Source organism: Phyllopteryx taeniolatus, chromosome 16 (assembly GCF_024500385.1).
Source record: "Phyllopteryx taeniolatus isolate TA_2022b chromosome 16, UOR_Ptae_1.2, whole genome shotgun sequence".
In the NCBI taxonomy this organism is placed as follows: Eukaryota; Metazoa; Chordata; class Actinopteri; order Syngnathiformes; family Syngnathidae; genus Phyllopteryx; species Phyllopteryx taeniolatus.
In genome coordinates, this window is record NC_084517.1 from 18,527,887 (window position 1) to 18,549,564 (window position 21,678).

Genomic DNA, 21,678 nt, shown 5'->3' on the forward strand with positions numbered 1-21,678 from the left:
TTGTCTTACTTCCTGTATATACTTCCGGGTTTGCGCTAGCTCGTTCGCATTCGCTTTAATCATAATAAACCACCAGGGAAAGGGAAAACAAAAACAATTTACTTCCCCCAAACAACGCAAATTAAAATGTCGCGTCCATGCGATACATAATGGCAGAGCATAAGAGAACGCTGCCGTCACGCAAAGGTGACCAAAAAGCGAATAAACGCGTGAATGAGAGCGAATTAGCCGCTGAGAGCAAACAACTGAAGCTGAATGAGACGACGACGGTGGTGCAAAGTGTTGATTTGAGTGGTGGTCAAAATGCTGAGATGCGGAGAAGACTCGGAGAGGATTTCTTCACACAACCTTGCGTCGCTTTGGCCAAAGCTTTCCTCGGCAAGGTAACTTCGAGACAGCCGTTAAGCCACTTTATGCAGCATATTCAATGTATTGGAAATATATTCCAGACTCTTTTGACTATCTACACTTGAAGGCACGATTACTTGTACAGTATACAGTATTTTGGATTAAACTGCATATTGCACGGTCGTAGATGGCCGGAATATATCCCACCTTGTGTCCTCCTGTTGTCTGTTATTCATAAAAAGTTGTTCAACACAACACCATAATGGAGTCCTAACTTTCAGCAAAGTAACAGATGACACTTTGGCCTGAGTTGAGATCTCAAGCGCTGTTAAAATCTCTTGACTGTGTAAATTGTGCACCGAAAAGTTTTTATTACAATCCACAACAAAGATAAAGATAATCTAAACCAGATATTATTTTTCCTCATAATATTTTGTATACAGAATTGGATCTCATTACATTGTACACGTGTGCCTAATGAGATGTTTGTAGGAATTTATATCACTTTTTTTTTTTTTAAAGTAACCTTTAGGCTCAGAATACATAAAAACAAGTTTTACATACAGTTTTTGCTGCATCCTCGTTTGCAGGTGCTGGTGCGGCGGCGAGAGGACGGCACGGAGCTGAGAGGCCGCGTGGTGGAGACGGAGGCCTACCTGGGGGGAGAGGACAAGGCGTCGCACTCTGCGGGGGGCAAGCGCACAGAGAGGAACACGGCCATGTTCATGAAGCCCGGCGCCATATACGTGTACCCGATCTACGGCGTCTACCTCTGCATGAACGTGTCCAGTGAAGGTCGTCGTAAGCTTAAATGTGTATGATGAACATGGTGCCCCGAATAACGAAAATCTGTGCGTAATTGAGGCCCCCCGACCTTGTACTGAAAATTGTCTCGAGATGCCACAAGATGGTGTCAAAGGGCTACTTTTGTCTAAATGAAGATCCTCAACTCACTTAAGCACCAAACCAATATTCACTGAAAGACTCACCATTTAGCTGTTTTTGCTCTCAGGCCAAAGTTGTCTCTTATACGAAATAATTTTTTTTCTAATACGAAAAAAAAATTGCTTTACGACGATCTTGTGGCGTATATAGGCAATTACAAACCTTTAGTGGAGGGCGTCAGTTGTGGATTTCCGTTACCCACGCAACTCACTCCAGTCTATTTATTTATTTGAGAATAAAGGTGTCTTTCCAGTATAAAAGGTGGAATATTATGGATAAGAGTGAAGTTGAATTTTTGAAACTCTTCCCTCTTTACACTTTCACACAATCATATTATGACTTTTTCTTGGAAAAATTATTCTCGTAAGATTCTGACTTTTTATCCTGACAAAATACGGCTTTCTTCTTGTAAAGATGAAAAGTTTAAAAAAAGATATTAATTTATCGTAACATGAGGCTCCATCTAACGATTATATTTGGTCGATTACATTTTCAATTGATGAATCAGATAATTCTTTCCATCACTTTATTCAAAAACAGTAAATTTCAAACTTGCAGTGCAGAAAATGCACAGACGTGAATTGATTATGATTCAGTTACTGCTTTGGTCCGTAACATCTTAGAAAATGGGCTCATTCTTTTCCATATTAAAAGCAGATGTTTGTAAATGTCTTATTTTGATTAAAAACAAAGATAATCATTATACTTTCACAGAGGACGACAGAAATCTCAGAATATTTATTGTTGAGAAACTAAAATTCCAAAGATTTGGACAATTTCAAGTTAATGTCCCGAAACGATTAATCAGTTATCAATAAATCGATTAATTGTCACACCTCTGATTATGTCAGTTTTTCTCAAATTTGGCAACTTTATAATTCCTAAGGCATTTACCCATCATAGATCTTTAATTGGCGTTAGGATTATGAGGGGCTCCTTGGAAAAATTCCTCCCCTGTCGGGTTCCAGAAGCAAAAATGTTTGAGAACCCCTGATGTAATGTGTGTGGTAAAGGCCAAGTGAAAGGAGACAGAGTGGAGCCGTCAGGTCTAACATATGGTCTCGTGTCTCACACGCAGGCGATGGCGCCGCCGTGCTGCTGCGCTCGCTGGAGCCGCTGCAGGGTCACGCCGTCATGAGGCAGCTGAGGGCCGCCAGACGCAAAGACGGGGCCCGGCCCCTCAAGGACAAGGAGCTGTGCAACGGACCCTCAAAGCTGTGTCAGGCCCTGGACGTCCCGCGCCGCTTTGACCGCCGGGACCTGGCGACCGACCCGGAGGTGTGGCTGGAGGACGCGGATCTATCTGCGGGAGACGCCCACGACGGGGTCGTGGTGGAGGCGCCGCGTGTCGGCATTGAGTCCCACGGGGAGTGGGCCAAGAAGCCTCTGCGGTTTTATATCCGTGGGAACGCTTGCGTTAGCGTGGTGGACAAAGTGGGGGAAAGACGAGAGGATCCGCCCGACCTCCACCGTCAAAATATCTGTAACCGTACACAAATGGACTAAAGTACTGAAACGCAGACTCTGAATCAATTCATTCACTCTGAATCAATTCATTCACTCAACCTTCCCCCCCCCCCCTGTCAGGGTCCATTTAAAAGCAGTGTTTTTCAACTTTTGAGCCAAGGCACATATACTGTATTATATACCGGTAAAAAAGAACATCCACAAATTTCACTTAAAGTATATCTACTGAAATAATGCTGATGTCATTTCAGTTTACTCCAAAATTGACTTATAGTGTGAAATATAGTCCCGTTGAGTTCCACACAAAGCTATTCCAACAGGTGCATACATGGGTTACTTGTACCCTCTGCCATCTAGTGGAAGAGCATTGAATTGTTCTGCCTGTCACTATACGGCGCTGGCATAGATAGATGAACGAAGATATTTGTATACATAAATATTTTTGGGACCAATTGAGTGACATTGTAAAATTTCCAATGGCACAACTGATGATCTCTCACAGCACACTAATCTGCTACAGCAGCTGTTTGCAAACGTTGCACACTGAATCCTGCTTAAAAAAAACCAAACAGCAGCAGCAGCAGCTCTCCGATTACCAACAGTAAAGTACAGCAGCATAGTATGCCTAAATGTTCATCAAAAAGTGGAAATCTTATCCTAAAAAGTATATTTAATATTATTGTAAGACGCTGTAATATTATGAACATCAACATGGTACATAAATGATTCAATTAAAATTTAATTCACAAAAATTAAATAAAATTATACATAGCACACTTGTATATGTATAATTGTGCTTGTACAATGCAGCACTGCTTACCTTGTACATTTTTGCTTGTTAGTGCCTCCAGATCTTCATCCGGCCTAGCTTCCAAGTCATCGGGCGCAGAATGACATTTTGGGCAATTGTAAAGTCATGGGAATAATTTGTAAGTGAAGGCAGCAGAAGAACCCCATCAAACGAAAAGGAGATTTTTGGTTCTCTTCGGTCTGGCATCAGTTCTCAAAATAGTGAAATCTGGGGTAGCGACTCCATATTTTGTTCTTTAACTTTTACTTTCGTTCTCGCGCGCACACACACAAAAAAAAAAAACATTTAAGTGAAACCCATGCCTTCGGCTGAGGTTGTCTCTTTTTTAAATAAATATCCGTGTTTTGGTGGTGGTGAGTGACTCGGGCTCTCATTGAATCCGCAGATGTTTGGAACACCCTCGCCTCCCGTTCAAAGTGCAAAAACAGCCCGTCTGATGTCCTCAGTCATCTTCCCACCTCCGGGATCCGTGAGGGGAGGACGTCTGGAAAGCTCATTACTCAGCGTGTGCCCCCTCCGCAATCCAAAGACATCTGTCACCCCCATCATTTATCGGAACACTCAAGGCCTCTCTCTACTATGTACAAAATAATTTATTATTCTAAAATGGACTCATAAATGATCAAAAATAAACTTTCTCCATGTTATAAATGAACATAAATCTAGCATTTTTCTCTCTTGAAACATCAGTTCCCAGCCACACGGCATCTGACTGGTGCTGATAGTACTTCTACTCTGTGGGAGACTGAAAGATGGAAATGATGGGATCTTCATGATTGGTCACCACCAGCACGCAGCGGAACTTGTCCAAGAGCGTCTTGAGTTGAGAGCGCCGCATGTTCTCGTTGTACATGATCTCCTCCAAGTGGTGGTGGCCCCGGAAGTAGTGCAGCAACCTGAGAGTTGTTTTTTTTTTTTTTAGTGGGCAGGAGAAAATGTTTTCTTCATGTTTTGTACAAACAGAAAAAATTTTTTACGATAAGATAATCTTATTATGATCCCCAGAGGGGAAATTCAGATGTTGCATGTTTTTGCGATCATGTTAAATACGGTGACTACATTGGGCGACTTGGCCACTAGGGAGCAGTCTAACACAGTCATGAAGACACAAACGAAGAAGAATTTCACGACTACTGTGACTCCTTGAACTGCAGTAAGATTAGAAGATAACAAATCTATGCCGGTGCGTATTATTAATAATATTATATGTGACCATATATATATATATATATATATATATATATGTGTAATTTTGGGATGGTATTGTGTTGATGTGGTTGGCAGCAAGCAGTATATGATGGTAATATAAACTGCGGTCAGGACAAGAATCCAGTTAAGAGGCAAAGTCAAGCCTTCTGCTAAGACGATTGTTCATACTAAGCATCACGGTAACACGCTGCCAACGCACTACGAACGGCAACTTCAACATAAAAGCCTAACAAGGCATTGATGTCCAATGTATTATTGGTGAGGCTTTAATACAGTAGCCCAAGGTAAACCTTTCTACACAACCACAAAATATAACCGATGAGTTGTGTAAGTACCAGTGGCGTGAGGTAGTTGTAGTGTAAAGAGTCATGATGAGAGAAAACGACCTGGCAAACATCCGGAGGTCCTCCGGGTTCTGCGCGGCAGGGACGTTGAGGACGAACTGTCTCTCGTGGTCCGACAGGCTGGCCAGCAGGGTCTCGGTCAACAAGATCCTTTTGTTGAGGGGGGAGTCGTCTCCGCCGGGGGCCAGCTCTGCGCTGGAGTTGTCCATGCTGGGGCTGGTCAGGGTCATGTCGTCGCTGCTGGCTGCACGGCGGCGGGGGGGGGGCACACATAAGGTCACATGGTCAGTTTTTGTTTTTTCCCTCCCTCACTCTCAGACACACACACAGCGCACACATAGTGATGGCATACTTGGGGATCCGAAGCTGAGGACGCTCGGGGTGCTCAGACCGCGCCCGTTCCCGCCCGCGACCCGGGCGGCCGGCGGCAGCTCGTCGTCCCTGTAAACAGGCTCGTCCTCTGCGGGCGGCACCATGAGGCAGATGTATGTGTGCAGCTGGATGAGCAGGCGGCGCTGCAGCATCCACACCACCATCTGGATCAGCTGAGCCTGCTCGGGGCATGCGGGTGAGAGTCAATCGGAGGGCAAATATGAATAGACGAAGAGGGAGAAACCCATGCCAGTACGGGTAGAATGTGCAAACGCCACACAAGTAAATGTCCTCTGAAATGCACTTTACATGAGTGTAAATATGTACAGTGTTCCCTTGCTATATTACAGTTCATCAATCGCACATTTTTGATTGTACACAGTAATGATTATTATTATTATTTTTTTTAAAGTTGTAAAATGTCTTTGTGATGCAGTCGCACCTCCTGCGCAGGAGCTTCCAGGGGGTGCCTGAACTCGGCCAGCGAGACAGGCAGCGAGAACTTGGCCAACATGGAAGGAAGGTCGTGACCGGGAAACTGCTGCGCAAACTGTTCGGCGTGAGGCGAGTATCTGTCCAGTGAGTGGAGAAAGAGAGAGAGGTCACACTGTATTGGACCGCTCTGAGACTGCACGAATATCATACACAGCGCCATATCTGTGGAGATGACGAAACCTGGGACTCACAGGTAGATGTTGCCGTGAGGGGACAGCATGTAGACGTTGTTCTCACACAGAGGGAAAATGATGATGGCCTTGCCCCAGTAAACCAGGTGGGCTGCAATTTGGAAGATCTGAGAGCAAAGCAACACGCTAGTATTCTGACTCTACACTATTGTATTCTAGAAAAACAAACAGTCAGCAATAACTAGTGATGCACTGAAGTGGAAATTCTTGGCTGAAACCGGAACCGAGGCCAAAACCAAAACACCGAAGGAAATTATAATAAATGTGAACCGGGGGTATTGGTGCCGTGGCGGTGGGGGAATTTTGGGCTCACCGTCCACCTGTGGCCGACCGAGTTGCACCGTTCCATGGTTGTTAAACTTGTGTAAGCGTAGTCTTCACAGGCAAAATCCAAAACTAAAACTATTTATTGTTTGAATCATCAATATATATAAGGTCCCACTTTTTGTTCACAAAAGCTGCTATCTATTCATATTAAAGTTGTGTACATTAGATCCAGATGGTCATACCTGGAATAAAAGCTGAAATGATGTTTTGACTCATATTCACCTTTTCATGTCAAACTCCCCCATACCAAAGGAACCGGCTTCACAGTTTCAATACTTTTTAAGGGGAGTGTAGACTTTGAAGCTTTGATGTCAAACCAAGTTTCATCTGGATCTGATCATCATAGCGCATCTGACTGCAATTTAAATTGAAGGCACATTTTCCATCCTTGGCAGCGATCCGGACTCTCCGAGTGCCGGTTTTCTTCTTTTTACCACCATTTGTGATCGGTTCAAATTAAACATAAAAATAAGAGAACTATGATTGCTGAGTGTTTGTCATTTTCTGGTTAGATCTATCTGACATGGAGGTGAGTAAACAGCATCCTCACCTGAAGCAGGGCCAGGTCAGTGTCCTGAGCAAGCTGCTGCAGGTTCTTCACCGCCGAGCAGGTCTTAATGAGGCGCATCATGGCGGGCGAGCAGTCCACGGGAAGTTGGCCCAGCAGCGCCTTCTCGCTTTCCAGCAGCAGCAGCGCGTGATAGGGCCTGGATGACAGCACACATCGAGATACTGAAGGCCTTCATTCTGGAAAAATCGCATTCTGAGCAAACAACAGCTTTTGAAGGGGAATAAAAAGCGCATTTCTTGGCAGAGGTAATGATTCAGGACGAACAACAGGGGGCGGAATATCCCAGTCAACACACCTCGTCCTCAAATGACTGACTGCTTGTTATCAGTTAAGTGCAGACAACCTATAGAGGCCACGAACAACCCACAGGCATGAAATATAATATTAGAAAATAAGGAAATGAATTAATAATGCTTAAAGTGGACTGGACACAACATTAGTTGCACCTGTAAAATCTACTACGCCATCATAAAATCATGCTGTTTTCATTTGTTCAATATTTTTTAGTCATGTTTTTCTATTGTTTGTCTATGTTTGTATTGTTTTCTGATAGTTTTTGTCTAATATTTTTACATTTTATTTTTATTTTAATACCTGTGTATATTTGCCTTGATATGTATTTCCTAAAAATTGTGAGTTTTTTGGTCCAATATTCGTGTTTGCAATCAAATATTTTTTGTATTTCTTTGTCTGATGTGGTTGTCTTATTTTCAAATATTTTTTGCATAGTAATAATATGTTCTAATATTCATGTCTAGTATTTGGTTTGCCTTCTATTATTTTTTCAAAATGTGCATCTGTAATACTGTTTTTTTTTTCTATAATTTTACAATATTTATATATTTGTGTACTTTTCATCTACAATTATTTTCTGTATTTTGGGATTTGATTATTGTCAATTTTTTCCATAAATGTGTGCATCTGTACTATAATTATTTTCTTTTCCTATTATTTTACAATAGTTTTTTCAAATATTTGCGTAGTTTTCATCCTGTATCTTGTATTATTTACCCTAATTTTTTCATTGACTTTTTTTTCATATTTTCTCACTCTTTTGCCCCCGTAATATTATACTTTTTTAAAAATGTAACAATCGTTGTGTATGTTTAGCTAAATAGATTTTTTTCCTAAAATTTGTGTACATTTCATTTGTTATTTTGTATTGTTTTCTCAAATTTATTTACACACACCGACTGTGCAAGTGTACCTAATGTTTATACTTGTGCAACTATCTGGAGCATTTCTGATGTGCAACATCATGATAACTGATAATAACCGTGCTCGTGTTGACGTGAAATGTTCAGCGCGTCTCATTTCTTGTTAGTGCGTGACGCGGGGGTACCTAATGGTGCACAAGGCAAGGACGACGCACCTGATGGCCTTCAGGCTGCGCTCTAAGGCCTCGGGGGGGATGTAGTTGCCGCCGATGCGGTGGATCTTGTGCGGGAGGCAGAAGCTCACCTCCAGCCAGTTGTTGATGTGCAGCCGCACCATGCCGGTCGTACACAAGCTGGACAAACGCATGGTTGGTAAAAAAAATCTGAAGCAATGAATGATGTCGTGTTCACACGTTCGCTCACCTGTCGTACGCCTCCTTGAGGTCCTTGGCCAGCTTACATTTGGGCAGAATTTGTCTAAACGGCGACTGTGGGCTCGCTGACGACAAAGAGTGTGAGTGACACACTGATTTTTTTTAATTTTTTTTTTAATGACACGAGCCGCGCGGTCTCACTTTCGCTGACGGTGGTGATCTCGTCCTGCACGGCCAGCATGAACTTGGCCTCCCTGGTCAGGTACTGGCAGCGGCGCTCCTCGTGCTGCAGCGCGATGGCGATGCGACGCGACAAGTTTTGCATGCAGCTGATGACCGAGGGGTCAGCGTTGGCCTGTACAAACATACGACTTACACTACAACACACAATACATATATGCTACATGTGTAGCATACACATGTAGCATATGTGTATGCTACAACACAGCATACACATATGCTGTAAAGTAATTTTTGCGCATTCATAATCTAATATCATAATATTATTTGTCTAATAATTTTGTATGGTATTGCTCTAATATTTTAATGTTTATATACTTGGTCCTAATATTTTGTTTTTTAAAATACTTGTAAATATTTGTGGATTTGTATCTAATCATTTAGCATTTTTGTCATATACCTTCATAGCATTTTCTAATATTGCTGTATTGTCTATTTGGTATTTTCTTCTAATTGTGATTTTGTTTTGTTTTCTAAACTTTTTTTCAAATATGTGTGGATTTGTAACATTTCTTCTATTTTCTACTAGTGTTTTTATATTCTTTTTGTCTCATATTTAGTTTTTGCTTATTTATTTTTGTACTATTTTCAATTAGCTTCTTTTTCTAATATTTGTGTCCGTTTTCTATTTATGCATTAGTAATCCAGTATTTTTGTATTCAAATCTAATTATTTGTGTATTTCTATCCAAGTGTAATTTTTGTTCAGGATTTTTGTTTTTTTTAAAGATTCAAATATTTTGGAATATTTTTTCCAATACATATTTTTTCCTCTTTACTTATGCGTTCATGTTTTACATGCTAAAATTATCAATGTTTCTGTAAAAAAGAAAATTCAAACAGCTCACAAGTGTCAGATTCAAGTTCAAGCTTTGTTTAGCATGTTCAATGACTTAACTGTGTGGCTTAAACATCAAATGCAATTGTTATTACGACTACTTTTTCCAGTGTCTTCATTATAGATAGCATCGTAATACTGCTGATGCTATGAATAATAATAATATAATTTGTTCACGGTGACGGCGTACAAATATCCCAGTTGTTGCCCAAAACATGATTCAGCCTCTTTTAGCCCCCCCCCCCCCGACTCAGCTGAGGGGACCGCTGACCGTGACTCAGCAAGGGCAGGGAACAGGTGGCGCCTTGTCAGGCAAGACGATTAAACATGCAAATCTGAATCCCCCCCCCCACCAAAGCCTCCTCTGCCGTCACAGATAGAGAAGACTGGGTGGGATATTATCACTTGTAAACAGAGCCCACCATCAACCCTCCCTTCTTTTAGTCCCACCCACAAACAGAATCATTACATACGCTGATATCAACATCAAAAATTGTCATTCATTTATTTTGAAATAGTTTCATATTTTTAAATATTTTTTTTTTACCTGCAGTATATGTTATTATTTGGAGTGATTTTTCTATTATTTTGGAGACATTGAGGGTGAAAATATTCAAAACAGCTCCCAGTAGTGGATGTAATTTAATACATAGAATGTTAAATTATTACCACTGTCAACTGTCAAACAAAATGGAGCATAATTATCATTGTGAAGACACATTTTCACATTTTTAAAAAGTATTTATATTGTGCAGATTTTACCTAATGAAGTGTCCGGAATACGCAAGACTTTTCATACCCTCAGAGCAAACACAACGTTGAACAAGATCATGGTGGGCATCTCCCTCTTTGGCGAAGGGTCGGTTTTAGACACCTGAAATCAAACATAAAAAATGTAAATTAAAGGTACTCTATGGCACATTATTAAGAGGAACCATCATAAGAAAGTTGTACACATCTTATATAAAAATGTGGACGAATATATACGTTTTGGGAATGACACAGTCATATACAGTAATTATGCAATAAATAAAAAAAAGAAACCTTTAAATTGTTACTTTAACTGTTTAACTCGTGTGCATCTAATTTTCTGTTTTTAATCAAAAGAAAAAAGAAATGGAGAAGAGAAATAGAAAAAAAAAGCATCATTCATTTGCTCAATTGGAGTGCCATCAGCAAATAAACGTCTTTCAGAAACATCCATTTTCTTAGCCGCTTATCTTACATGAAATTGCTCACGTGACCAACAATTGAAAAATGGTGTCTTCTGGTAGAAAACATACATATCATTGGTTTTGATGAAATTTAAAATTAATTGTTGAAAAAATATATATTTTCAAGCGTTGAGTAGAAAATGAAACCCATTTTAAATAACAAGGATTTATTTTTTCAAAAATGCAGTTTTCATTGGTTTCAAAGGCGGCCGCGACAGGGCCAAAAAATACAATTTGATATCGACTATGTTATTATCGCTAAATCAGATCGTTTCAATACAATTGCATGAACACAACTAAAATGGTTCTTTAAAAAAGGAAGCAAAGCGGAGAGAAATGGCCAGCATACTCCTCGCTGACCTGAATGATGGGAGGATGTTGCAGCAGAGTCGGGTGTCCCACAAAGCGAACATTGTCGATCTTCAGCTCAAACTTCTTGCCGCACATGTCCGACTTGGTGGCCAGGATGGTGGCCAGGATGCTGTCGGAGAACCTACAAGACGGAAAGGCGACGTTTACCCCAGGGTGTTAAAAACAACAACAAAACACTTTTGAAAGGCCGATTTTCTAGTTGCGAAAAGAAAGATTTGGGGAGCAGTTTTGATTACAACATCCACTTCCTGTGATCTGTACTATATTTCACAGAAATTACATTTGTGTGTGGCTAAACATTCTGAAGAAGATTAATGCGGCAGGGAATTCATGCTGTAAGCACTACAAACCTACCCCAATGATTGGGGGGGGGGGGGGAGTGAATTTAATTGGAGTTTGCAGCCAATTTCCACGAGTGCAACATGCTGCACGCTGATTGATTCCACTTTAATCACAGTTCTAAACAACAAAGCAGAGTACAGTAGTACAGGGGGGCAATTCATTAACACACCGTTTCACCTCGGGAATATGCACAAGAACGTTGTCACGCGTTACAAAAGAAAAGTATATATATATAAAAAAATAATAATAATCAGTCAGTCGCACTCAATTCACGAATACAAGGAAAGACAGCGAGTGATGGAAGCAAAAGAAAAAGGTGCTTTCGGAGGATTCCAAAGTCTTACCCCGCTACCAACTGTTCGTCAGTTAATGAGGATGGCTCTCTGAAATGGGAATGGGGCCGTAAACAAAACAAAAGAGAAGAAACAAGCAAACAAAAATGGCAATACAATGGCCGACTACACGCTTCATAACGTATTTTCAAATTTGGGCGGATTTAAATTGAAAGATTCCAAAGTTTCAGGATAAATCCATGTCTCCATAATTTGGAGTCAGTCTCAACTGTCAATTAGGCTTGTTTGGCGTTATAACACTGCAGCTCTGCTTAGCCTTTTCCCTGTGAAATGCATTTACCTCTACGTTCAAAGGTAAACAGAGAATGTTAATGCACTCATACGTTTAACGGAAAACTGCTATTTTTATTTTTGCTAAACAGTTCTCACATGAATTCTGCTCACGCAGCTTTGTGCTTTTTGTTGATTGGAGCGGATCAAATGGAAAACACATGTTGACAATGGAACGGAAACTAACGTACGGACGGTAGGATGGCAGGATTGCGGACGCATTCTTACAGTGTTTACGCATATGAATATTATTAACATTATTCAGAACCAGAAGAAAATACCTGGAATCTCCATCCTGATCTTCAACTTCTCCCGTCGTATTCAGCGCGTAGCGATTCCGCTGTTTTGCTAGCGGGGGAGAAGATACGGCCTTCATATTAAATCCATTTTGGATATATAACAATTCACAAAACGTTACGGGTAATTAGCTTTCAAGTGAAATTTTATCTTATGAACCTAAAATGCACGAAAACATTTACAAGTGGATATATTGACCTTTTTTTTTTTTTTTTAAACATTTGACTGCACATGCTGAACTTTCAATGCTTCAGGTACTATTTTGTGAACCGCTTATCTTCACTTGGGCACAAAGTGTTGTTCACTAACAAAGAAGGAAGTTTACAAAAAGCAAAGGTGCATTTGATTTTCATCCTCAAATTTCACCCGAAAGCCGAAGATCCTTAACTTTTTGCGACTCGTGGATAATGTCAAAGATTGATGTTGTCACTCAACGACTTATTTTGTAGTTTATTGAGATGCTATTAATGTGGTGCAAACGTTTACCTGCGTGCGAAGACGCGCACTCGGCAGCTCGTTGGAAAGGGTAGCGGAAGAGCAGCTTGTTCCCGCGGCTGCCGGAGCTCACCAGGATGACACTTATGGGGTTGGTCTTGTGTCCCCATTTTTGCCCTCTGTACAAGCTGATTCTCGGCTGCGCGACCGCCGATTTTCGTTGGTCATCTGCGGAGCCGCCGCCATCGCCGGATGGGTTGAGCATCATGTTAGCATTGGCGCTAGCATAGCTGCGACACTATCGACACCTGTCGCCACGAAGTGTTGTCACGCAAAAAAAAACAAAAAACAACCCACTTTCCTCGTTTCAAGTTAAGCCTTGAACAATACTTACTAAATGCTGCTTTGACATAGTTTTTTTTCCAATTTATTAATTTAGGCCTAATTGTCACGTTGCCTTAACCTCCTCAATTTAGCGATTGTTTTGTGTATCCCAGAAAGTGTCCGACTCGAAACAATGAACAGAGCAACACTGCGCATGCGCACAAGCAAAGACCGGCCCGTCACTGAACTCACTTCTCTGCTTTGGCCTTTTTAAAAAATGGATTTTCGGTAATTTTTGGCAAAACTGTTGGTTGTGTGGCTGCAGGCTGTAGGACTCATCACAGACAAGCCGGGTGGATGCATCGTTTCACGAAAACTCCCAAAATACGACGCCTGTGGTAGGTAAACCCTATTAATATTTTTTTAATCAAACAAAATCTAGCATCGTTACTATATAGGGATAAATAATTTATTTTGTGCCAAAAATGATTTTTTTGTTAAATGGTGGTGTTCTCCAACGTACGCCCCGCCCCCCTCTGAAACACATTGTCTTCATCGGGGCCCATTTCTTTTATAGTTCACTAATTGGACATGATGATCATATCAGATTATTTTAAAATATAATATTGTGAGGTTTCTGTGGAAAATGCATATGGTCAATTTTGGAACTATTTAATTGTGCCTGCATTGCATTACACTGGGACAAGCTGCAGGCATGGGCATACATAGATCCCTCGTGGTGCACCAGCACCAGCCCATGATGAAAAAAGTGCCATTTCTGGTGGAGCCCATTTTTTCTTCATTAATCAATTTAAAAAAAATTAAAATAACAACGACTCCTCTGTCATCAATTCCCCCCACAAAGTGTTTGATATCTGACAGGCATTTAGTTGAGTGCCTGTCAAGCTGGGTGAGAATATCGAGTCTTCTCCTGTCACTGTTCAGACTTTCTTTTCTACGGCTTTGCGCACGAGCGTTTCCAACTCTGCAGGATAAAGCTGATGCAGAACGTCTCAAAAATAAATGTTTCACTCAAACAAAACAGTGCGTTCATTTCATTTATTTATTATTATTATTTTTTTAAATATTAGTAGCAATATAGGCCATCTTTAACATGGTGTAATGGCAAATGATGCAATAATATAGTAAATAATACAAACAATTTGAACAATATAAAAATCAGAGGTGGGGGACTCCAGTCTCATAACTTGACTCGTGTCAGAATTAAGTCTCCAATTTTAGGACTTGAGACATGCTAGGCGAAAATTTAGGAAGTATCTCAACACTATCTAGTTGACACACATGATTTCCCTTCGCGGGCCACATAAAATCAAGTGGCGGGCCGGATCTGGCCCTGGGGCCTTGAGTTTGACACCTGTGCTGGAAACTGTAAAAAAGAAAAAATGTTTGTTGAAAAATCTTCGATATAGTGAGGGTGCAAATGATCCTTCATGTTTGTATTTAGATCTGGGATGACAAATATAATTCCAGTTTCCTTTCATAGTATTTTTCTGCTGTCGAAATGATGTGTTGTTTTTAGTCTTTGTTTGACTATCGCTGCCCACTTTCCCTTTCCTTTATCATTCCAGTATTCCAGCAGGGAGCTATTGCCAGACAGGCTGAGGCTGTTTTCCAAATCAGTCTCTATCCACTATTTAGTGCTCTATATAGTGAGTTTGCCATTTTGTAGTGACGCACGAATGTGTTGTAAGTATAGATTATCTCCGACTGTATGTAATGCCCTTAAAATGTATCCCAGAATGCAACTTTGAAAAATCGTGAACAACTGATGGTCAATATGTCCCATGATGCAGTACGGCAATTCAAGTGAAAACAAAAAATAAAAATTAATGCAAGTAGAACAACAAATTGTAACATTGATGGACATAAAATGCTTTGTTTGTATAATTTTGTAAAATATGCTCTGTCAAAACTGAAAGACATTGTTTATCATAAGTTATTTGTTCAGTATTTACTCCAGAAGCTCCACCAGCTAACGTTGTAATCATGCAACATTAATGATTTAATCCAAAACGTTTTATCATTTGACTGATGAGTGAACTGTATATTGTATAAAAATCCAGTGATTGGGGAGTTGAGAGTAAGTGAATGATTCCAAATTAGAAAAAAAAAAAAAAAAAAAAAACCATGACGTTTATCATTGTTTTTGATCATTTATTGAAACTAAGCCCAACGGAGAGCGAGAGAAATGAATTGAATCCCGTGGGCACGCTGGATGTTGTTCATCTGTACTTCTCACTGATGGCGAGAGTCAGGGCGGCCAGGAACTTGTCCATGCACAAGTGGACCTCCGGGGTGAACTCCTTCGGGAACAGCGTGGCCATCACCACGAGGATGCAGTGGGAAAGAATCTGGGCCGGGGATAAAATACATTTTGGTACATTCATTGCATTGTTCAGTTGTTCACGTTTCAATCTTTGAATGTTAGCTATAGAAAGAAGAAACAAAGCTGAGATCTTGAATCTTCGTTATTTTCTTTGCACATGTAAAAGGCAATTGTATGCTAATCTATCTTCAAGTACCCATCTGAAAATATATAATCTGTTCATTGTTCTGTGGCACAGCTACATGGTGAAAACTCTTTGTCAAAACGATGAACCGTGGATTGTGACTATCAATGTCATGAGAAGGTTTTTATTCCTCCATTACTGTTTTAGTAGACATATGGCCAATCTTTAATATGGTTGGATGGTGGTGCCGTGGTACATAGTGTGTGGAGGTAACGTCACAAATGAGCGTGTCGAGAGCATCCACCTTGAAGTTGGCGGGGTCCACTCTCAAGGTGAAGGCGTGCAGCTCGCTGAGGTTCAGCAGGCCCGCAGTCAGGTTGTCGATTTTGCCGATGGCCTCGCTGACGCCTTTCATGATCACCTTGCCGTGCTTCTTGACCGGAGCAGAGCCGAGGGTCAAGTCCTTCCAGTGGGAGAAGTAGGTCTTAGTCTGGGGGTACACGTAGATCATCCTGCCAAGGAAAAAACAAAAGCCGTTGTCGAGGAAGAGTAAAGCGATGCGCGCCTCGTCTTTGCCGTGGTCCTATTTACCTGGTCAGAGCGTCGCTTCCGATGAGGTCTGCCCTTTTGGACGCTAGAGACCAGAAGGCCTTGACTCTGGCTTTGTCCTTCTCGGAGAGACTCATCTTGGTGCTTTGACTGAGAGCTTAATGCCCCGATGAGGTCAAAATTAAGCCTTTATATTCAGTGTGGCAATGGTGCACGGGCACACCCCAGATATGATGCGTGCCTGCAAGCTGGATGGCATCCAAATGATGCGTCCTGCAGAAGATACAGCACGCTCCCACCACCCCGACTGAAAGAAAAAGCGTCCTTGGGTCTCTTGAAAGCCACTTTGTAAATATACGCTATAATTATAACACTGCAGCTCTGCTTATGTGAGACAACAATAACAATGGAAACAAGTGAGTTAATCATGAGGAGCTCATGTGTGGCATGTTTTCACACATGTTGTTATGGTGTTTGATCATATGAATATTATTAACATCATTCAAAAAAGAAAAAACAATGAATCTCCACCCTAATCATTTTTCTACTTCAGCTGTCTTATTCAGCGTGTAGCAATTCTGCTGTTTTGCTTGTGGGGGAGAAGATAAGGCCCGAATAGTGAAAATCCAGGAGTAAGTGACAGCCCCGCCAAAAAGGTTTTAGAATTGCCCTAAAATAACAACAAAAACGACAGATCACAATTTTTTTGGGGAGGTTCAGCAGGCCCGCAGTCAGGTTGTCGATTTTGCCGATGGCCTCGTTGACGCCTTTCATGATCCCCTTGCCGTGCTTCTTGACCGGAGCGGAGTTGACGCTCAAGTCCTTCCAGTCTTAGTCAGAGGGTACACGTAGATCATCCTGCCAAGGCAAAAACAAAGCCGTCGTCAAGGAAGAGTAAATTGATGCACACCTCGTCTTTGCCGTGGACGTATTTACCTGGTCAGAGCTTCGCTCCTGATCATGTCAGCCTTCCACCAGTCAGAGTCCAGAAGGCCTTGATTGTGTTCTTGTCCTTGTCGGAAAGACTCATCTCGGTGCTTTGGTTGAGAGTTTAATGCTGCTATTTGGGCAAAATCGATCCTTTATGGAACAGTCCTTAAATGTTTCAAGTCCTACCTGGAGGAAAGGAGTTATTTTGTAACCTTTGGAAGTGTTCAATCTCATCGAATGGCAATGACCTATGGGGTCCCTCAAGGGTTAGTTCTTGGACCCCTCCTGTTCAGCCTGTATATGTTACCCTTGGGTCAAATTCTTCAGAACTTTAATTTTGACTATCATAGCCATGCAGATGACACACAGTTATATCTAGCAGTGTCTCCAGTTGACTACAGTTCAATTACGGTGTTGTGTCACTGTCTAAAACAGATAAAAATCTGGATGAGCCAAAATGTTCTTCAATTAAACCACAACAAAACTAATAATAATTGTAATAATTGTTTTTGGCAATAAAGAAAAGGGAATTTCTGTTAGTAAATACCTGGAGTCACTCTCTTTAAAAACCAAAGACCAAGTCCAAAACCTTGGTGTTCGGACAGATTCCGACCTGACTTTCAACAGTCAAAATCCATATCTAAAACGTTGACGCCTTTCATGATCCCCTTGCCGTGCTTCAAATCCATTACTAAAACTGCCTTCTACCATCTGAAGAACATATCCAGAGTGAAGGCTTGCATGTGTCAAGCAGACCAGGAGAAGCTCATCCATGGTTTTATCTCAAGTAGACTTGACTTTTGTAATGGTCTTCTGACTGGACTCCCTAAAAAGAGCATTAAACAGCTGCAGCTCATTCGGGTTCTGACCAGAACAAAGAGGTCAGAGCATATTACTCCAAGTATCATTCATTTGGAAGATTTTTTTCAAAAATATATGCAATTTCATGAATTTAGCATGTGGGTTCAAATCTTCGTTTGTGCCCTGAGAGTCAAACCCATTGGCGTCAATGCAGCGGGTCAAGTATGCAAACACTTGGCAGACACACAGCAATGTCTTATCAGCTCAAATGCACAACACTTTGAAAAAACGCATTTCTGATAAGCATTTACTTTCCTCTTGAGGCTGCAAACACACGCTTTTCACATTTTCATGCACCAACAAAAGCAGCAATAATTGATTCCAATTCTTTTATTCGTTAAGAATGAATATAAACCTTAATTCATTGGGAAAAAATGAAAATTTTATATGGATTCCAACCAGCCACTACATTATGACGACTTACACAATGTCGCGAAATCCAATGTAAGAGCTGTATCAAATATTCCACCACACAATCACCATGTGCACCCCTAGGAATTTAGGAATGAAACATTAAAACCTAAAAAAAGCATTGCCAATTTTTGAGAAATAAAGTCATAATGTAACTAAAATACATTAAAATAGAGAAAAAGCTTGTAATCTTCCGAGAATACAGTTGTATTGTTCCAAGATAAAGCCGTAAGTAATATTTTACCTTGTAAATTTCCCAAAATACAACTTTATTAGTCATAATATTTCACATTTTATTCTGGAAAATAACACCTTTATCCTCTTTAAAAAAATAAATTAAAAAAAAGGGATATCTTAGATTTATGTGATACGTCACAATCATATCAGAGCTTTTGATTGGACTGAAGCTAAGGTAGGCAGAAGTAATTGAACTCAGTTTGTTTTATTGGTGTGCTGGTCCCCATATATGGGTATGAACTTTTTAAAAACTTCAAATGGCTCGAGGACCCCCGAGGGTCCGTTGACCCCAGTTTGAGAAACTGTACATAAAAAAAATTAATAAATAAATGTCGTCTGTTGCTATTTGGATTGCATGGCAAATTAAACCATCCGTCATTCAATTTCCTGTTCCGTTTTAAATTCACTAATGTCGCGGTTGGCTGAGCTGAGCCAATCCCAGTTGACTTTGGGTGAGAGGCGGGTTACATGAAAATGAAACCTTGAGAATGCAAATTGTTTAAACTGTGCTCGGGGACATAACTGTGCTGTACATCAAAACGTAACAAAAAGAAGGGGAAAAAAACACTTTTCCGATGACATAAAATGTCTCTAATTAAGTCTTACGTGAAGCCTTTTCAGCACTTGGATGTTACAAAGTAATACAAGACATGGAAAACAAGTGCAGTGCAACTATAATGATCTTTTTAGAGTGAAGTTGTAGGTCTTTAATTGACTTAAGGCTGTGTGTGTGTTTGTGTGCTAGTGTGTGTGTTGGGCCTCAGTCTGCTCCTTAGTGATGGGGAATTCCAGGGCAGTTCTGAAAAGAGGAGGAGCCTCCTCTCGCTCCTCCGTGATTGGCTCTTGGCGAGCCTCCAGTGGCTCTTTGTGCTCCTCCGCGATTGGCTCATGGGGCCCCTCCGTGATTGGCCGCCTAGCCACCGGGGCGTGGATACGCAGCTGTCCGTCCTCCATGAGCGAGCAGGACAGTCCGGACAGGTCCAGGTGAGGCGACAGGTGGATCTTCTGCTTGAAGCCCAGACGCGAGGCGGCCGAGGAGGCGAAGGAGGCTCGCGAGGACGCGGAGGAGCAGGAGTGAGCTTCCTGAGCGCCCGCCTGCTTGGTGGCCATCACCAGCAGGTTGCGTCCCTCCAGTTTGACGCTGATGTCGCCTGGGGCGTAGCCGCGGGCGTCCAGGGTCACCAGGAGGTCGTCGTGCGGCGAAGCCCGCTGGACCTGGCGCTGCGTCTCCTCTTCTTCGGCGTCTTCTTGGTCGCTCATTCTGATCACATTGACAAGACATTCAAACTCAATTCAGTTTGCTGCTGTTCTTGTCTAGTACATCACAAACTTCCTGGATCAGACGAGTGTACATCATGTCAATTAGACCAACCCATTCATCTATCTGTCCTTTCTTCTACCAGTCCATCCATCCGTCTATCCACCCGGCCATTCCTCTCTCCATTCCATCCATCCATTTGTCTATCAGTCAATTGATTCATCTACCACTTCACCCATCATTCTTTTAGTCCACCCATCCGTTTCACATCTACATCCGTTTGTCCTTCTGTTCATCCACCACATACCTGAGGAAAGCGGAGCCCATGAGAGGTGAGTTCAAGAGTCGAGGTCCGTCCTTGAAGAACGTGTCGGCCAGCTCCGCTTTGCGGTGGAGGAGGTCCTGGCGGAGCGAGGAAAGGGGCCACAAGAGCCCGCCCTGGCTGAAGAAGGGATCGTCGCCAAAGAGGCTGCTCAGCGCCGCGTGTCGGGACATGAGGCTGACCTTCTGGATGGGAAACCTAACTTGGATGCACGTCTTCTTGAGATTCTTCTCCTGGCTCGTGTGGTCGCCTCTCGCCTTAATATACCTCCACTGTGAACCCCCCCTCAACCCCTTCCTTCTCTTCGTGCTATTTATATTTATAGAACATGAGCTCAGGGCTGTTCCCATGGAAGGGATACCCTGGGAGTCGTCAGACGGCTCAGCAAGGCTCATGGCGACAATCTTGTTTGTGTTTCAACTGAGTCACCACAGGTGGCGTCGCAACATTTCGAGACTGAAAAACACTCCCTGGAGACTGAGGGACGAATTGAGTCAACCGCTCTCACAGCGTATGGCGTTGCCATGTTAGCAGACCTTAGTGGACAAAGATCCTTACACTTCTAAAGAATGTATACGGTGTTATCAAAACAGCGCCCTCAAGGGCCACACGAGTAGCCCGCGGGCTTGTTGTAAAAATAGCTCATCAGTGATGGGGCATTGTCATTTCCTAGGAATGTTATAAGTGATCTGTTGAAATCTGTTTCCATCCTTGTTAAGTCATCCTTTTATCTACTTGGTGATTTTTTTTTTTTTTTTAAATCTTCTACATTTTGCAGGGTTGTCAACAACACTTTTCTGTGGTGTGTCAAAATTAGAAGACTTTTATTGTCACTTTACATGGACATTAACATGATTAGTGTCTTTACATAGATCAATGTCATTAGTCATGAGTAGACTTTACGCCGATCTGATCGGTGTGATCGGTATCGGCCGATCATTAGCATTTATTGCTGATCGGCTTTCATGTCATCATTTGCCGATCTGATCGATGACGTCACCGATACAGCCGGGACAGTGAGCAAGTTAGAGTAAGCATGTCATTAACAGTATTTATTAAAGTAATTTTATGACAGTAAGTTAACACCCATTATTTCTGTCATGTTGTAATGTTGATCTGACCTAAACTTATGTCAGTGGCCAATCCTTGAATGCCCCCTAGAGGTCATTGATGTTTTAACTTTTGTCTAAAATGCTAGAGAATCATTTTGAGCTGGGATGGGCTCCAGCACGCCCGCGACCCTTGTGAGGATAAGCGGGACAGAAAATGGATGGCTGGATGGATACAGTAAATTATCAGAAAAAGCAAAGTGGCACAGTTCAGTCGCTGCATGTCAAGTGAAAT

The 21,678-nt window shown here is 41.7% G+C and overlaps 4 protein-coding genes across 8 annotated transcripts; 1 reads left to right on the forward strand and 3 right to left on the reverse strand.

Moving 5' to 3' along the window:
- mpg (N-methylpurine DNA glycosylase) lies at positions 1 to 4,163 on the forward strand. 3 transcript variants are annotated; one of them, XM_061748389.1, is made up of 4 exons: positions 1 to 383; positions 939 to 1,149; positions 2,372 to 2,571; positions 3,957 to 4,163. In XM_061748389.1, exons 1-4 carry the CDS (start codon positions 138 to 140, stop codon positions 4,161 to 4,163), a joined length of 864 nt encoding a protein of 287 aa, XP_061604373.1. In that variant the 5' UTR covers positions 1 to 137. The 3 variants fall into 3 exon arrangements, with proteins under 3 accessions (XP_061604373.1, XP_061604371.1, XP_061604372.1); XM_061748387.1 differs by lacking the exon at positions 3,957 to 4,163 and having other exon boundaries at positions 2,372 to 3,212; XM_061748388.1 differs by lacking the exon at positions 3,957 to 4,163 and having other exon boundaries at positions 2 to 383; positions 939 to 1,143; positions 2,372 to 3,212.
- nprl3 (NPR3-like, GATOR1 complex subunit) lies at positions 3,482 to 13,472 on the reverse strand. 3 transcript variants are annotated; one of them, XM_061748383.1, is made up of 15 exons: positions 13,366 to 13,472; positions 13,023 to 13,279; positions 12,521 to 12,587; positions 11,961 to 11,999; positions 11,263 to 11,395; positions 10,488 to 10,562; positions 8,813 to 8,966; positions 8,661 to 8,736; positions 8,453 to 8,590; positions 7,060 to 7,216; positions 6,183 to 6,289; positions 5,939 to 6,068; positions 5,477 to 5,675; positions 5,167 to 5,368; positions 3,482 to 4,467 (listed from the first exon to the last, which is right to left on the reverse strand). In XM_061748383.1, the coding sequence occupies exons 2-15, from the start codon at positions 13,237 to 13,239 to the stop codon at positions 4,302 to 4,304; spliced, it is 1,860 nt and encodes a 619-aa protein (XP_061604367.1). In that variant the 5' UTR covers positions 13,240 to 13,279; positions 13,366 to 13,472; the 3' UTR covers positions 3,482 to 4,301. The 3 variants fall into 3 exon arrangements, with proteins under 3 accessions (XP_061604367.1, XP_061604368.1, XP_061604369.1); XM_061748384.1 differs by lacking the exon at positions 11,961 to 11,999 and having other exon boundaries at positions 13,023 to 13,448; XM_061748385.1 differs by lacking the exons at positions 11,263 to 11,395; positions 11,961 to 11,999; positions 12,521 to 12,587; positions 13,023 to 13,279; positions 13,366 to 13,472 and having other exon boundaries at positions 10,451 to 10,560.
- Positions 13,473 to 15,456: 1,984 nt separating this feature from the next.
- LOC133465504 (hemoglobin embryonic subunit alpha-like) lies at positions 15,457 to 16,516 on the reverse strand. Its single transcript, XM_061748391.1, has 3 exons — positions 16,358 to 16,516; positions 16,071 to 16,278; positions 15,457 to 15,667 (listed from the first exon to the last, which is right to left on the reverse strand). The coding sequence occupies exons 1-3, from the start codon at positions 16,450 to 16,452 to the stop codon at positions 15,539 to 15,541; spliced, it is 432 nt and encodes a 143-aa protein (XP_061604375.1). The 5' UTR covers positions 16,453 to 16,516; the 3' UTR covers positions 15,457 to 15,538.
- Positions 16,517 to 18,421: 1,905 nt separating this feature from the next.
- On the reverse strand, positions 18,422 to 20,744 carry hspb9 (heat shock protein, alpha-crystallin-related, 9). Its single transcript, XM_061748386.1, has 2 exons — positions 20,320 to 20,744; positions 18,422 to 20,015 (listed from the first exon to the last, which is right to left on the reverse strand). The coding sequence occupies exons 1-2, from the start codon at positions 20,727 to 20,729 to the stop codon at positions 19,496 to 19,498; spliced, it is 930 nt and encodes a 309-aa protein (XP_061604370.1). The 5' UTR covers positions 20,730 to 20,744; the 3' UTR covers positions 18,422 to 19,495.
- Positions 20,745 to 21,678: the final 934 nt, after the last annotated feature.

Excerpts from the sequence above, each read along its gene's own strand:
- mpg (XM_061748387.1), top strand. The coding sequence starts at position 138 with ATGCGATACATAATGGCAGAGCATAAGAGAACGCTGCCGTCACGCAAA. Across the intron at positions 384-938 it reads CCAAAGCTTTCCTCGGCAAG|GTGCTGGTGCGGCGGCGAGA; the intron begins GTAACTTCGAGA and ends CCTCGTTTGCAG. Across the intron at positions 1,150-2,371 it reads CGTGTCCAGTGAAGGTCGTC|GCGATGGCGCCGCCGTGCTG; the intron begins GTAAGCTTAAAT and ends TCTCACACGCAG.
- nprl3 (XM_061748383.1), bottom strand. The coding sequence starts at position 13,239 with ATGATGCTCAACCCATCCGGCGATGGCGGCGGCTCCGCAGATGACCAA. Across the intron at positions 8,737-8,812 it reads GATCACCACCGTCAGCGAAA|CGAGCCCACAGTCGCCGTTT; the intron begins GTGAGACCGCGC and ends CTTTGTCGTCAG. Across the intron at positions 5,676-5,938 it reads TGGAAGCTCCTGCGCAGGAG|GCTCAGCTGATCCAGATGGT; the intron begins GTGCGACTGCAT and ends TGCCCCGAGCAG.
- LOC133465504 (XM_061748391.1), bottom strand. The coding sequence starts at position 16,452 with ATGAGTCTCTCCGAGAAGGACAAAGCCAGAGTCAAGGCCTTCTGGTCT. Across the intron at positions 16,279-16,357 it reads GGAAGCGACGCTCTGACCAG|GATGATCTACGTGTACCCCC; the intron begins GTAAATAGGACC and ends TTTCCTTGGCAG. Across the intron at positions 15,668-16,070 it reads TGGACCCCGCCAACTTCAAG|ATTCTTTCCCACTGCATCCT; the intron begins GTGGATGCTCTC and ends TCCCCGGCCCAG.
- hspb9 (XM_061748386.1), bottom strand. The coding sequence starts at position 20,729 with ATGAGCCTTGCTGAGCCGTCTGACGACTCCCAGGGTATCCCTTCCATG. Across the intron at positions 20,016-20,319 it reads ATGGGCTCCGCTTTCCTCAG|AATGAGCGACCAAGAAGACG; the intron begins GTATGTGGTGGA and ends CAATGTGATCAG.